We start from the raw sequence: 16,642 nt of genomic DNA on the forward strand, positions 1-16,642 counted from the left end.
TTCAGCTTGTCAGATCTGGGGATTGGATTGCTCTCTTAAAAGGGATTTTAAAAAATCTCCTCCTGGACAGTTAAAAGTAAATAGATTTTGTTTGCTGAAAATGGAATCAAGGATCTCTGAGCTTACACCAGCAGTGGGGGACCTGTGGCCCTCCCGCTGTTGCTTGACTACAACTACTGCCAGCACGGCCAGCAGTCAGGCATGATGGGAATTGTAGTCCAGTAGCATCAGGAGGGCCACAGCTTTCGCCATCCCTGCACTGGAGTGTCATTAGAGTGGTCTGCCATCAGCTAGGATAGCCCAGATTGGAAGCTTTGTACATAAAGGGCAGGTGAACCAATGTTGGTTCCCATCAAAAAGGAAAAACACTCTATACATGCTCATATGTCCTCAAGGGTTTTATTTCATTTTTATTTTATTTCCCCCACCACCACCTTCCTTCCCCCTTATTTTTTTCTTTCTTTCCATTTTCTGTGTAATGCAAAGGGCAAGCTAAGTAATGAGGGTTGGAGGAAATCGCTGGATGTGTCCGAAATAATGCTGCACATACAACAGATGGCCGAGGGGGAAATACTGCTTTTTTATTATCATAAAAACAAAATCCTTACTAAAAGTATCACTTAACAATAAAAAAGATACACCAGCTCCCCACCCGAGGCTGATTTTGAGATTTATGGCTTGCATTAAGCCTTGATCAAATCTACCTCCAAGGTCGTGACGGGGCTCATGTATGTAAAGCATTTTTAAGAGCACACCTTGTTAGGTCAAGCTCTAGTTCATCATTTTCTTCCCAAGAGTGAAGAGGCAGATAATGCTGGAAGCTCACAAGCAAAGCTTTCAGGTGAAAACTCTCCCTCGTTCGGCTCTAGCAGGGGTAGGGCCCTTCGGGACATTCCCCTGACCCAGTCCTACTTTGAACCGTCCTGGAGTGGTTTTGTCTGACTGCAATATGTCCTTCAACTCTGATAACATCTCTTGCTTGCGTGGATGGAGGATAGAGACAGGCCTGTATTGATGGTGTGTAGAAACTAGCCTTCTGCACAAAGGTACATTAATCCCCCCCTTTTTTCCCTGGCCCTGCCCACCACTGGCATGCGACTTCCTTGAAAGGTTGCCCAAAAGGGAGCACGACCCTTCAGCAGAAAGATTCCCTGCTCTTAGGCTACAGCATCAACCAATAAAGAGATACACTGCCTTTGAATATGGAGGCTCCCGTTGTGTGAAGAAGTACTCCCTTTGGTCTGCTTTGGATCCTCTCTGCCAGTCGATTCCTTCACATGAGCCTGGGATCAATTGTTTTGAAAGGGATAATTAAACAATTAAAACAGAGATTGTCAAAATATTAATTTCCTAAGAGCAGAGGTGTTAATCCACGGGAGCAAGAAAAACAGAGTCCCATTGTTAAAAGCAAACCAATTTCCTGCAACATAAACTCACTTTTGAGAGTTCAGCATTATAATGTTATTTTTGCCCTATCCCTATTAAGTAAAAAGTTACTAATTTTTAAAACTCTTTCCCTGGACTTTCTGACCCATTCCCCCTATGATGGCTAAAAGTGTCCTGTTTTTTGTGTGCCCGGTCCCTACTCAGCATTGGTGGAGCCACTGTGAGATCATAGAATGCTCACCAGACCTGAGGGGGAATCCTGAGCCATAGAACGCTGACAATAATCAAAACAGCTGCTGTGATGAGCAACAGCATGTCAGGTTGGCTGTAAGAAAATTCAAACGCAGAGCCAAGGGAACAGGATATGCTGTGAAACTGGGGGGAGACAGTGAGCTTTTGATGACTGGGAAGGTGAAGCAAACGGTCCAACCTAATCTGCATGGCTGTTCAGCACATCATCAGCCTTCACCAACCTGATGCCCTCCAGATACTTTGGACAACTGATGGGCGCTGTAGCCCGAAACAACTGGAGGGTATCAGGTTGGCAAAGGCTGCAGCGTATGAATTACATGGAAATGCCTTAAGGTCTGCATAGATTGTTCTGTAATTATTTGGTCTAAAACTGCAAGCTGGAAACAGCCAATTCTGGAAGGTGGTTATTTTAAAAAGCACCATTTCACACTAACCCTTGGAAGCTGCGCTCTGTTTTTAATTTTTTAAAAAAATATATTTTGTATATAGCAAAACAGAAACAAACAGTCTAGGTCAGTCATACCTTAGACTAGCAACCTAGAGAATTGTGTGTGTGGGCTTAAAGATCCCAAGGGTGCTCTTGGCTGTGTAAATGTCTTACAGAAACCTTAGCATCTGGCTGGCTAAGAGATATCCCCTATCCAGACCTTTCTGATCCCAATCAGCACCTCAGGACATAGACTAGGCAGTCAACTTTTAAACCAGCCCATTGTTGTGCCTTTCAGACGTTCTGATCTGCAATGATGCCCATGTGATCACCATGTTTAACTACATGGCATTAGGCAATTTTCAACTACTCATTTCTTCCAGTCAAATCTTGGCATCTCCCAATGACCAGTTTAGTCAGCATTCATCCTGATATGCTTGCACAAAGCTCAGGTGGTCTTAAGACTACTGTACGTCCGTCCTTTATTGAGCATTTGTTCCGATTTGTTTACGGGCTGATTATACAACAATGACCCTTCATCCTGCATTCATGCTGACTAGTTTGCAGGCTGTATACCCTGCTGGCATGTGGCCCCCAGAAGGGAACATGGCCCTCAGGCTGAAAAAGGTTCTCCACCACTACCTAAGGCTTGACCTTTGGTAGAGACTACAGGGGGCAGGCAGGTGCAAACACACCAACACGCACACACAGGTTGCATAAACATTATAAAGCACATGGATTCTCCCAAGGAATCTTGGGAACTGTAGTTTACCACCACCCCCAAATTCCTAGCACCTTTAACAAATTACAGTTCCCAGGATTTGTTGGGGGAAGTCCTGTGCTTTAAATGTATGGTGTATATGCAGTCACATACCCACGATCTCATTCACGATAATGACATCCCTTTTGCTGCTGCTGTCCCCTCTGTTTAGAATTAGGGTATTTTGCTGGTTTAACAAATGATGCCTGATGACCTTTAACCATGCTGAGATCAGGGGAGGGGCCAACACCCAGCAGGCCATGCCATAATTATGGGAGAAAGGAAGATTTTGCCCTCAAACACAGTGCATCCTCCCCCACTCTTTCAAAGGCAGCCCTTGGCTTTTCCGCATGAGACTGACTAGATAGCCACTGGGCATCTATGCAGGGCAAAGTGGTGCAATCCCACAAGGGGGGCAAAGAGAGTTTAACTGGCTCTGCACCCTTGATGACCTCCAAACCACTAAGAATCAAACTTGCCTCTTAATTTCCCTAGCCTCCCCCCCCCCACGTTCTATTTCTTGGTCACGCTCCAGCATGACAGAATGTTGGGAACTGGCAGAGCCAGACGTGCCTACTTCCGAGAAGTGACCCTCCCTCACAGTTGTGAGAATCAAGCCTGCCTCTTAATTTGATTCGCCTCTTCCCGAGTTCCGTTCCTTGGCCATGCTCCAGTGTGACAGCATTCCGGGAACCAATTTGCACAGAGAGGCTGTAGCCCACGCCATGAGGAACCTGTGCCCTCCAACTCCCATCATCTCTGACCATTGGGCCCTGATGGGAGTTAGAGTCCAACACCATCTGGAGGGTCACAGATTCCTCCACTGCTACTGCTGAAAGGTGGCTCAGGTTCTCCTTGCCCAGCTCTACAAGAAACTTCCATCAGGGAAGGGCTGTAGTTCAGTGATAGCTCTCTGTCCAACTGCCGGTGGAGAACCCAGATGAAACCTATTGTGTCGACAATGAGGCGTTCGAGGATATCTGTTTTGGCACCCCGAAACTCACAACTACCTATGGTACAGGTGGGGAGCCTCCAGCCCAAGAGTCAATCTTGGCCCATGGGGCCATTTCCTGATAATCATGTTCACCCGTACATCAGCTGACACCATTGGTTGATATCAGCTGATGGTTGGGGGAGGGGGTTGTCCTCCTCAGTGCAGCTTCGCCAGTGCCGTTCCCTGTGGGGAATGTGCTGGCGGAGCAGGCCCCTCTCCCCCACCCCAGAAGTCAACTTTGACAGGTGGATGGGACCGCCAACGTATTAGATGTCATAATGGTGACAGATTATTGACAGAGAGCCCTGCCAAAGTTGGTCGGTAGAGTGGGGGGGAGAAAAAGATATGGCCCACGGACCTCCCAAAAACGTTCCCACACCCATGACCTACAGGGACCTCAACCATTCCATGAGTGGAGTGACCACCTGCCTCCGGTCCCCTGATTGACTGACAGTGACAAGTGCCTTTGGCTGGAAAGAAGAAGAAAATCTCTTTTCTTTTTTTCATTTTAAGTAGCAGCATTAACTCTTCTGTCAGTTCCAACAATCTTTAATCATTTGCATCCAGCTCGGAGTTGACTCTGTGCTGCTGCAACTCCGCCAGGGACCTCTTTCGGCATGCAGAAGGTCCCGGGTTCAATCCTCAGCGGCATCTCTAGGTAGGTCTGGGAGAGACTCCTCCCTGAAACCCTGGGGAGCCGCTGCCAATCACTGCAGGCGATGCACCGAGCCAGACAGACCAATGTTCTGACTTGGTAGGAGGGAGCTTCCTGGTTTCTCCACGGAACTGAACCGAGATGCCAAGCCGGTCAGCCAATTGCTGGCTTTCCTACTCCATGATAACACAATGTGGAACCTTCGCATTCAAAGGCAGCGTACCTCCTTTCTGAATACCAGGTCAGGGGGGATGGGCCACCTTCACGACTTGCTTGTAAGCTTTCCGACGGATCTGGCTGACCACTGTTGGAGCCAAAATGCTAGGTGTAGATTAGTCGGATTTGAGCAAGACGGTTTATACATTTCTCAGGGAAACTCGCATTTCAACCAGCTCAAAACATGGGGTAAATTTCGTTCCTGTACATAGGAAACACAGCACTTGCGAGACTCACCTCTATGCGTGCTAATCTGATAGCCACCGTGCACTTGTGGTTGTGTGAAGACACACCAGGATGAAAAATGCCACGGTAATCCCCCCTCGCCCGCCAAAAAGGGCTATATGGCTTTAAAAAAGATCTTTAGCAAATGCAGTTCTACCAATTCCTTAGTTAACTAAGGCTGCAGTCATATATACCAATTTACCTGGTGTTAAGTCCCATTTTGTAGACATGTATAGGATTGTACTTAAAAGCCAGTCTACATAAACAGTGGATTACGCAGTAAAATTCCTCCTGAACTTTGTCACATCAGCCGGTGACTATGGGGGAAGTTAATATATTTGAATCCTTATGCTATGTTAAATCCTAACACCTAGGGAATCTATAGATTATGAAGCAACTTATCTACTATACCTTTTAGAAATTGGCATTTGAACACCTCTTTAAGATATCGTAAGCAAATTTTACATGTTGGTTCCTGGGATCAAGGCGCAGGTTTTCATCTATCTTTGGATAAAATTGGATGCCATTTCAAATCAAGATGGTGGACTGAACCTTTCAACACGGCACTGGCTTTAACCACCAATTTCAAAACTGCACTGGGTTTTTTTTTTTTGGTTTCTTATCGCTCCCAAAAACACTGGCTATGAAGCTGCTAGTAAAAAATAATGTTAAAAAATTATCTCCCACTCCCTGCACATAGAACACTAGCATATCAAGAAGTCAAATACAGATTTTTCCCCCTGACACTGAGGTTTCTATATACAGGGAGGGTTTTGTTTTTAAGGATATAAGAAGAGCCTACTGGCTTGTCTGATTGCTCATTTTTAACATGAGAACATTTTGAATTATGAATTCACTCTACAGATGGAACTTCTCCCTGACAATTAGGTTTCTGCTTGCAGGGAGCTTCCCCCCCCTCTTCTTTTTATATGGGGATGTTTTGAATCATGCAGTCTACCCCTCCTGTCAGTCTAGAATGGTAACATAGGAACATAGGAAGCTGACTTATCCTAAGTCAGACAATTGATCCATCTAGCTCAGCATTGTCTACACTGACTGGCAGTGGCTCTCTAGGTCTTCCCCAGCCCTACCTGGAGATGCTGAGGATCAAACCTTGGTCCTTCTGCATGCAACACCAGATGCTCTACCACTGAGCTACAGCCCTTTCCCTACAGGCCAGAAACACTTTTGCCGCATACTCTGCAGTTTCTGCAGACTGCTTTATCTGTTGACGACTTACGAGTGAAAATTCTGTCCCACAGGTAGTCAGGGCATTTACAGAATTTCTTCTTAATCGTACATCACCACACCCTGCTTCTATTACAGTCAGAATTTTTAAAGGTTTTCTCCTATGCAATTTTTTTTTTTAGACATGGAATGTTTTGAGCTCTTCGTGGAGTTCCCTCCACTGTCCTAAGCGTCTACAGGGCTTCCCTCTTGTCCAGATTCACTGAGGTTTAAGAATATCAAATAACCCACGGTAGCTTTTCCTACGGAGTTGATTTTTATATGGCTTTTCCTGTGCGACGTAAGGCCTGCCCTCTGGCTGAATCGTTTCCCACACTCTGCGCACTTGTAGGGCTTTTCCCCCGTGTGGATTCGCACATGGGTCATGAGATTACCCTTTTGGCTGAATGTCTTCCCGCAGTCCGAGCACTTGTACGGGTTCTCCCCTGAATGGATCCTCTTGTGTGCAATGAGGTTCCACTTCCGATTGAAGCTTCTCCCGCAGTCTGAGCATTTGTACGGGGTCTCTCCTTTGTGGATTCTCTTGTGCCCCGCAAGGTACCGTTTCTGGTTGAAGCTCTTCCCGCATTCGGAACACTTGTACCGCCTGTCCTCCGCATGGTTCCTCTCATGCGGGACGAGGCTGGGGCTTTGAGGCAAGGTTTCTCCACAGTCCGAAGAATTAAATGGCTTTCCATCCACGGGGATCGCTTCATGCTTCAGAAGGCCTCCATTTGATCTGAAGCTCCCATTGCCATCGGCATGTGATTTTAGCTCCTCGCAAGACTGGACTTTGGATTCTTTCTTGTGGAAGTCACCTTCCCAACAGGCTATGGCTTCGCCTGTTCTGTTTTCCGGATCCTTTCCCTGCTTACTCGCCAATGCCTGCTGACCAAAGACCGTCGCTCCTTCCTCGCAATGCTGGAAGACTAAGCCGATTCTCATGGACGCGTCATGTGGTTCCACTCGATCGGAGCCATCCGGATGATGATTGTCTCCCATCTGCCCATCAACTGCAGGGATAAGAAGAGGATCAAGCCAATGAGACATGCCCCTCCTTGGATTATCTAAACTTTAGAGCAGGGACATAGCTTAGCAGTAGAACATTAAGCAGATGTTCCCAAGTTCAATCCCCAGCATCTCCAGGTAGGGCTGGGAAAGATCTGTGTCTGAAATCCTGGAGCGGCTGCCAATCAGTGTAGACAGTACTGAGCTAGACAGACCAATGCTCTGAGTCAGTATAAGGCAGCTTCTTATGCTCCTATCTGAACAAACAATTATTTCTGCTCAGGTTTCCCCCCCTCCCTTTTTCTTTGTTTTCCTTTTCTCTGCCCTGTCTTGCTCCTTCCTAGTCTTAATCGGTTCCGTACAGTTTCTTATTATTAATTTACCAATGAGACGCACTGAATACAAAATCAACGAGATCAAATATACACAATTAAATAAAAAACATTATTTTGATGTTATGCTCTTATCACAAAACCAACAAAGGGTATTGTGGCACCTTAAAGATGGTAGTCGCTTCCAGACAACCTGCACATTGAGCATCCTGATTTGTTTGTAGGAAGATTAGACAACCCTTGGCTATTTAATGAGCATTCATTCTGATTTGTTTGAGGGGAGGTTAAATATGGTTGTGTCAAAGCAAAGGTTTTATCCCGCACTTTGCAATGTGTGTCCCCATCTCTTTTCTTATCACAAAAACCCAATCTTTTGGGGAAGCGTGTTTGTTGCACAAGACCTCCCAATCCACTATAATTGTGTAGCCTGAATTTGCCAGCATATCACTGAATTCTGTCTGAAAACTGCAACAATCTGGAAGTGCCCTAACACATTTATTATGGCATAAACTTTTGTAGACTCATCATGGACATTTCATCAGATCCACAAAAGTTTATGTCATAACAAATTTATTAGTCTTTAAGGTGCCATAAAATCTATCCTTGTTTTTGTTGCAAGAGACTCTGGAAATTATTTCAAATACATTCCAATAACAGTTCAAATTATTCAGTTCACAAAACTCCCAACAAATTAGATGGCTCTATTTTGAGCCAGTGTGGTGTAGTGGTTAAGAGGACTGGGACCTGGGAGACTAGGGTTCAAATATCCATGCAGCCATGAAGCTCACTGGGTGACCTTGGGCCACTCACCATCTCCCAGCCTAACCTACCTCAAAGGGTTGTTGTGAGGATAAAATGGGAAAGAACTATGCATGCTACCTTGAGCTTCTTGGAGGAAAAGTGGGATATGAATGTAACACTCTCTGTATATATGTATACACACATACACATGAGCGTGTGTATATAATCCTCTACCTTGTTTGAATACATAATAAAGATAAACCAACTTTTCAATAAAGCTTTTACTTCCTTATCCAGGTTACTTTCAGATCAAATCAGAAGCTGTTCATTACTAACTGGCTGCCCATTTGCTACTGGGCCAAGTTCAAGGTTCTAGTTCTGGTGTACAAAGCCCTGTACAGCTTGGGACCAGGATACCTGAAAGACCGTCTTACCCCTTATATACCCAGTTGATCACTGCACTCTGCAGGTGAGGGCCTTCTGCAGATACCATCCTATCAGGAGGTCCATTCTGCACAACACAGGAAACGGACCTTTAGTGTGGCGGCACCTACCCTGTGGAATTCCCTCCCCTTAAATATTAGGCAGGCGCCATCTCTGCTATCTTTTTGGGGCCTTTTGAAGACTTTCCTCTTTCAACGAGTCTTTTAAGTTGAGACCTATCCCAGTCTGCATCTGTGTTGGAATTGCTTTTAATATTTTTTTTAAAAAAAAACAATTATGTTTTTAAAGCTTTTAAGAAAATGTTTTTAAAGTTGTTTTGTTTTAATGTATTTTAAGTTCTGTTTTTATGATGTTTTGATATGTTCTTAGCGCTTTTGTTTGCTGCCCTGGGCTCCTGCTGGGAGGAAGGGCGGGATACAAATCAAATAATAAATAAATCAAATAATAAATAAATAACTCCCCTCCTGAATCAACACTCCTTGAGTGTTTTTGCCTGGCTGGAATGCGTCCTTGAACTTTGAGTGTGCCCTTTGCTTGCCTGGATGGAGGACAGAGAGAGGGGCGTGCGAGTGTGGGTGGAAAGTAGCCTACCGTACAAAAGTCAAACTTAACATTCATTGCTTTGCCCCCTTCTGCCTCGTATGTGGCCTCTGGAGCTTGTCCAGAAGGGAAGGTGACCATCTGGCTGAAAAAGGTCCCTCACCCATGATAAAGTGGAACCTCCATGCTCAACATTACCGAGAGGGTTCCCCTCCTTGCTCGGATCCTGCTTGGCTATTCTACAGAGCGGCTTGTTCCAAATTTCCGACGGAACCTGCTCCACTTCAGAAGAATTCACGCCCACCTCCGCAAAAGGGGCTGGCACCTGAAAGAGTACAAAGAGGTGGAGATCATGAAGAACATACCTGATAAGAAGAGCCTGGCTGCTGGATCAGCCCAAAGACCCATTTAGTGCAGCATCTTGTTCTCTAATGAGACAACCAGACCCCTCAGTAGGAAGCCTGCAAGCAGAGCCTGAGTGCATCAGCGACTCTCCCCCACTTGTTGATTCCCAGTGACTCGTGTTCAGAGACACGCTGCCTTTGTCACTGGAGGTAATGCAGCCATCATGACCGGCAGCCATTGAGAAGAACATAAAAGCATAAGATCAGGTCAAGGGACCCGCATTGCCAGAGACAGCAATATCACACAACAACAGTGATAACTAGAGATATTACACTGTTAACTCCACCAGCTGCACTGGTTGCTACTTCCCAAGGCAAAGAGATCCAAGAGGGGTGTTTGTAGAGGCCACATTTGGGAAAGCCACCATTTTGCGCATGGTCTCTTCCCTGCAGCCACACATGCCCCCTCCCCACTCTAATTGGTGGACCTCAGGGTCTAGGAAACACCCCTGCTTTAGATCTACCAGTTACCAAACCCTCTCACCTGCTGTCCCCACCTCTTGCTGTCTCGATGCCCCATCAGGAAGCCTTCCGCCAGGGCCACCACCTGGGTGCAGCTCTCTGGCCTGCTTTCCTGGACCCAGCTCTGCATCTCCAAGGGCAGGATGGCCAGGAACTGCTCCAGCACCAGCAGCTCCAGAATCTGCTCCTTGGTTTGCTTCTCCGGCTTCAGCCACTGGTGGCAAAGCTCCCGGAGCTTGTTGCAAACCTCCCGGGGCCCTTTGGCGTCCTGGTAGGAGAACTGCCGGAAGCGCTGGCGCCGCGTCTCAGGCCGGATGGCCCCCTCGTTTGCAACCTCCTCCTTCACCTTCACGAAGGAGTCGAAGCTTCGGTAGACCCTGTGGACTTCTCCGTTGAGGCCTGGCAGAGCCTGAGTCACCCACCCTCCTCTCGGCCACTGAGTGGCATTGGCGACTCCTCGGAAGGAAGCCTGGAAATCCTTGGCCTCCTCCCCGGAGACAGGGTGAGGCTGTGATCCTAAGTTGGGGGCCTGCACACTCTTCAGGAACTCCTGCCACTGGGTCTCCCAGTGCTGCTGCAGCCCTTCCTCTGGTTCCCGTTTAATCTGCTGTGGAGAAGACTTGCTCAGCAAGGTCCCAATACTCCCTACATGTACCACCTGTGGGCCTCTCTTCCCTTCCCCTGGCATCCCGTCCCACAATCTGGAGCCGGCTATGTCCTGCTCCTCCATTTCTAGACCCCTGGGGCAGCTGCTGCTGCGTTTCCTTCTTTCGCGTTCCAACCTCCCAGTCTCCTAAACACTGGACAGCCTCCAACGTTTGGTGGAGAGCACTCTCTGGAGTTAAGGCGATTCCAGAGGCTTCTCTTGAAGTCACAATCAAGGGTCTTCCGTCAAGTTCTCAGCAAGCAAGATGTGTTTCTCCTGAACAGGAAGAGAGACAAAGCAGGTGAGAGAACGAATTATCATGGTAGATTATAAGTTCCGTGGGTCAGTGATCTCTGGGGAGCACCATGTCTGCATTTTGATAACCAATTTCCAGAGGAGTAGCCAGTTTAGTCTATTGCAGCAAAAACAACAACAGAATCTTATGGCACTTTACAGACAATTGAATTTATTATGCCATTGGCCATTTATATGTATATCTTTCAGTTTTCAATACAATCAAAATTCAAACGAAACGCAACAAACTCGATGCAAGCATCTTTTTGTAGAGTAGCCTACAAAGAAGATACATAAAGTAAATAAGCATACGTTTCCCCCATAGTTCATCATATATCATGATTCAGTGCAAATGTTGGGTGTTATTACCAAGTGCTCAACCTCTCTCTCTGCCCCCTTCTTTTGCAGACTGGGGATTCTCTTTGCAGCTGCTGCTATTTCTTTGTGTCTGCCTTCCCTTCCCTTCCCTTGGAAATGAGTTCTCAGCTTTCAATGCCCCCCTCCCTTTCTCCCCCCTCTTTACGCCCCCCTCCTCTTTGCTGGCTTAGCAATCAGTACTTTGTCCCATGCCTAGCCAGGGAAAAGGGGCAATTCTGATCCACACCCACTTCCACCAGCCTGAGAAAATTATATAGGTATATATTAAATCACTTCAAAAAGCCAGTTTCCCACCAGGGCTTTCCTAGAGGGGGAGGGGGCATGGGGGAAAGGAAATGGCTTCACGACTCCTGACGCTTCCCTTCTGACATTGCCAGGCCTTGCTAGGAATCTCAGTTGGACTCGGTAGATTTAACCTCTTCAAGCCGACCTTGGCGGCTTTTACCTTCGTGCTCCATGCGATAGAACAGGGCTGGAGAATCCTGTGGCCCTGAGTAGATGTTTTGCTGGACTCTAACTCCCATCCTCCCTGACCGTTGGCCATTTTGGCTGGGGCTAATGGGAGTTGGAGTCCAACAAACATCTGACAGACCACCAGGTTCCCCACCCCTGTGCTACTAGAAAGACCTGTCCTTAGATATCTCTGCATTGGGGTTGAATTTGTTTTATTTATTTTTTTAATGGTTGTAATTCTTTATATATGAAATTGTGCAATTGTTTTTATTACTGATGTTTTTATTGTGAAATCGCTTTATTTTGTGGGAAGTGACTCATACATGGTAATAAATTGGAAGGACGAAGCAGTCTGAACAGTTCCACCCTACCTAGCTCTTTTTTTCTCCTGGGCACAGTATTTAATTTTTATTTAATGTTATTTTTAATTGTGTTCAGTTCTCAGTATTTAAACTTGTTTGTTTGTTTCTGTGAGGTTAGCAGGAAGTCATAGAAACAACCAGAAAATTTACTTTCAGTAATATTCTCAGAGATGTAATTTTCCTATATATATTTGTGTGTAAGTGTGGCCATTCACACCATACATTTATTCCACTGTAAACAGTCATAGCTTCCCCCAAAGAATCCTGGGAAGTGTAGTTTGTGAAGAGTACTGAGAGGCCTCTATTCCCCTCAGAGAGCTACAGTTTCTTGAGGGGTATAACAATCAATCCCTCTTCCCAGAGAACTCTGGAAACTGCAGGTCTGTGAGGGGAATTGGGGTCTCCTAACATATATATATAGCACATTGGGGAGGAGAGCCTGGCTGGGAGTGCAGAGTCTGTGAGTTCGAATCCCCGCTTGTGTCTCCTGGGTATAAAGGGCCAGCTAAAGATCACCCCCACAGTGAGTAGCTCAGGGGTTATGTGGTCTGCCACCTGTGCAGCCGTGGGCAAGCTGCAGAGTCCCAAGGAGCCCAGTTTCCTCCCAGCTGGCAGATGCGGACAAGGAAGGGGCTGGCCTGTGCAGCTGTGGCAAGCTGAGCAGGCCCCAGGACTAGCCTCAGAGGGAGGCAATGGTAAACCCCCTCTGAATACCGCTTACCATGAACACCCTATTCATAGGTTCGCCATAAGTCGGGATCAACTTGAAGGCAGTCCATTTTCCAACAATTGTAAGCACCCTTCACAAACTACACTTCCCAGGATCTTTGGGGAAAGCCATGACTGTTTAAAGTGGAATAATAGTGCAACAAACGTATAGTGTGAATGCAGTCTGTGTGTGCTTTTAAAAAAGCCTGCTGGCTTATGGGTTGGATTCAGAGTAGACCCATTGATATTAATGAACCTAAGTTAGTCACTTCTATTAACTTCCGTGGGGCTACTCTGAATAGGACTAGCATTGAATACCACCCTATATTTGGATATTTTTATTATGTCTACTTGTTTTCAAAGTCTGTTAATCTTACTGGTATTTTCTTACAAATATATTATTTTATGTCAAATAGATGTTACTGAACTTCAGTTCCCATTAACCCCAGCCAACATGGCCCACTGTACTGGGATTGTGGGAACTGTAGTCCAACTGCCTCTTGAGGACCACAGATTTCCCATCCCTGCTGTACAAGAAACGATATAGCCTTGTGGAAGGTATTATAGGCTGGAGAAAAGTTGATTCCTTTCCTCGCTTATTATTAAAGTTGTTTCACCCGAAAGTGTTTGTGTAAGCTACCAAACTCCCTCCCCAGAGTGCAAACTTGGGAGTGCAGCCTTCCACCGGTGACTTTGGCAACCCCCAAGGCCCCATTTAAAGCAGTATGATCCCACTTTAAACAGTCATGGCTTTCCCTAGAGAATTCTGGGAACCATAAGGGTGCTAAGAACTGTTGGGAGACACACACACCCTGCAATTTCCAGAGCAGTTTCAATCCAGTGTTGGCTAATGGTTCCATGTCAGTGAGGCAGTGGAATCTGCTCTCAGTACTAGTCCAACCTTTCAGCACCTTGGACAGCTCCTTGACAGTTCAGACCAAAACCCAGCGCAGATTCCACTGACATGGAGCCACCAGCCAACACTGTTTCAATCCCTCATCCCAGGGAACTCTGGGAACTGTAGGTCTGTGGGGGGAGAATGGGGTCTCCTCACAACTCTCAGCACCCTTCACAAACTACACTTTCCAGAATTCTTTGAGGAAAGCCATGATTATTTAAAGTGGTATGATACTGCTTTAAATCTATAGAGCAGATGGGGGCTTAGGTAACTTTTAGACTCTGGACTCAGTTTTGTTTTGGGTGGTGGTGGGGAGAGCGATCTTTGGATGCTAACGCATACTTTACTTTCTTCAAGATGTGGTAAGCAAAGGCATTGCTGTGTTTGGCCTCTCTCCCCCACCCCATACCCCACCTGCTTGCTCATTCTGCCAAGTGAAGCCCTGTGCGTAATGTCCCAGCAGCCCCACTGACACTATTCCTCTCACCAACCATATCAATCGTGCTTTGACAGTTTACACTGGAAAGGTTGGCGTTACAATTGTTTTAAAATCAGAAGGGAAAAATCACCACCTAGGAAAATGCAATGGAACAGAGGAAGATGCTGTATGCTGAGTCAGACCATTGGTCCATCTTGCTCAGCGTTTTTTAAACCAACTGGCAGCAACTCTTCGTGGTTACAGGCAGGGAGTCTTTCCCAGCTCTAACCTGGAGATGCTGGGGATTGAACCTGGAACCTTCTGCATGCAAGGCAGATGCTCTATCAACTGAGCTGTGAAGTACTAGTTCCCCTCTATTCGGCACTGGTTAGGCCTCATCTTGAGTACTGTGTCCAGTTCTGGACACCATGCTTTAAGAAGGATGCATACAGACTGGAACGGGTTCAGAGAAGGGCAACAGATCAGGGGACTGGAAACAAAGCCCTGTGAGGAGACTGAAAGAACTGGGCATGTTTAACCTTCAGAAGACTTGACTTGAAAGTTGCCACACAGAGGAGGGCCAGGAGTGCAAGACATGGAATAATGGGCTCAAGTTGCAGGAAGCCAAATTTCTACTGAACATCACGAAAAACTTTCTAATTGTTAGAGCGGTATGACAATGGAACCAATTACCTAGGAAGGCGGTGGGCTCTCCCAACACTGGAGGCCTTCAAGAGGCAGCTGGACAGCCATCTGTCACATATGCTTTAAGTTGGATTCCTGTATTGAGCAGGGGGTTGGACTCGATGGCCTTATAGGCCCCTTCCAACTCTACTATTCTTCCTCTTCTGCCCCTTCCTGAGGACCACACCGTCGGTTTAGTGGCAATGATGTCATCTGTACTATGTGTGGAATGATGTTAATTCCTGAGAAATCTGTTCTGTTAATGAATCTGTTACTTTCCCCATCAGTTGTTGATTTCCCCCTCAAAACTAAAAAGCCCCAGATGTTTAGCGAACAGATGCTACTGAACTCCCATCGGCCACAGCCACCTTGACTATGGTTAAGGATGATGGCAGTTGTAGTCCAAAATGTCTGGAGGGCCACAAGTTCTCAAGCTCTGATTTAGACACTTTGTAGATACACTTTACAAATTAAATACCGACGTAATTTTTTTTTTAAATTAGGGCATTTTACCCCAACTCTTTGGCCAAAAGGGCTCCCAAAACAGCTTACATTCAGCCCACAGGCTTTCAGTATAAAACAGGTGGAGAAAATGTTTGGTTCTCCAGATGTTGCTGAACTATAACTGCCATCAGTTCCAGCAAGCATGGCCAATGCCCAGCGGTGATGAGAGTTGTAGTTCAGAAGCATGTGGAGTGCCAGAGGTTCTCCACACCTGATCTAAAAGACATGACACAACAGGAAAAGGAGTCAGGGTGGGAAGAGGGGGAAAAGCAATCACTAATTCTTAAAGTTGAATACCAGTTCTGATAATGACCAGGTAGTATGGAAACCGGAACTCTTCTTGATCGTCCCAGAGTACAGGACACGGAATAATGGACTCAAATTGCAGGAAACCAGATTTTGCCTGAACATCAGGAAAAACTTCCTGTTAGAGCTATACGACAATGGAACCAATGACCTAGAGAGGTAGTGGGCTCTCCAACACTGGAGGCATTCAAGAGGCAGCTGGACAGCCATCTGTCGGGAATGCTTTGATTTGGATTCCTGCATTGAGCAGGACTTGATGGCCTTATAGGCCTCTTCCAACTCTAATATTCTATTAAACAGTTCAGGGGCAGGAGAGGCCTGACAGAGGCTCATCTCTCCCACTAAGGCAGCCTGCTGGATGCTGTTAAATCCTTACAGCAAGATGAAAATGGAAATGGACTGCCCTCAAGTCAATCCCAACTTATGGCAACCCTAGGAATAGGGATTTCATGGTAAGCAGTGTTCAGAGAGGGTTTACCATTGCCTCCCTCTGAGGCTAGTCCTTCCCAGCTGGCTACGGCCTGCTCAGCCTGCCACAGCTGCACAAGCCAGCCCCTTCCTTGTCTGCAACTGCCAGCTGGGGGGGCAACTGGGCTCCTTGGGACTCTGCAGCTTGCCCACGGCTGCACAGGTGGCAGGGCACATCACCCCTGAGCCACTCACTGTGGGGGTGATCTTTAGCTGGCCCTTTACACCCAGGAGACACGAGCAGGGATTTGAACTCACAGCCTCTGGACTCCTGGCCAGGCTCTCCTCCCCACTGTGCTACACCAGCTGTCTTATAAGACAAACATAAACACAGGATCAGAATTCCTTCTGCTAGAAAAAAAATGCACTTTTGAACTGAGGCTTCGTCTTACAAAAAAATGATAAGCAAGAGATTTTATATTAAATAGTTTATTGAAAGAAATACAGACA

The 16,642-nt window shown here is 46.5% G+C and overlaps 1 protein-coding gene across 4 annotated transcripts; it reads right to left on the minus strand.

Annotated features, from left to right (window-relative positions):
• Window positions 1-570: 570 nt before the first annotated feature.
• LOC133381182 (zinc finger and SCAN domain-containing protein 31-like) lies at window positions 571-11,760 on the minus strand. Of its 4 annotated transcripts, XM_061619882.1 has the most exons (5): window positions 11,383-11,486; window positions 10,096-10,995; window positions 9,406-9,532; window positions 6,538-7,155; window positions 571-4,778 (listed from the first exon to the last, which is right to left on the minus strand). In XM_061619882.1, exons 2-5 carry the CDS (start codon window positions 10,801-10,803, stop codon window positions 4,717-4,719), a joined length of 1,515 nt encoding a protein of 504 aa, XP_061475866.1. In that variant the 5' UTR covers window positions 10,804-10,995; window positions 11,383-11,486; the 3' UTR covers window positions 571-4,716. The 4 variants fall into 4 exon arrangements, with proteins under 4 accessions (XP_061475866.1, XP_061475865.1, XP_061475864.1 ...); XM_061619881.1 differs by lacking the exon at window positions 11,383-11,486 and adding an exon at window positions 11,686-11,760 and having other exon boundaries at window positions 571-7,155; XM_061619880.1 differs by lacking the exon at window positions 11,383-11,486 and adding an exon at window positions 11,665-11,696 and having other exon boundaries at window positions 571-7,155.
• Between the last annotated feature and the right edge of the window lie 4,882 nt (window positions 11,761-16,642).

The sequence above is a fragment of the Rhineura floridana genome, chromosome 3 (assembly GCF_030035675.1).
Source record: "Rhineura floridana isolate rRhiFlo1 chromosome 3, rRhiFlo1.hap2, whole genome shotgun sequence".
NCBI classification, from domain to species: Eukaryota; Metazoa; Chordata; class Lepidosauria; order Squamata; family Rhineuridae; genus Rhineura; species Rhineura floridana.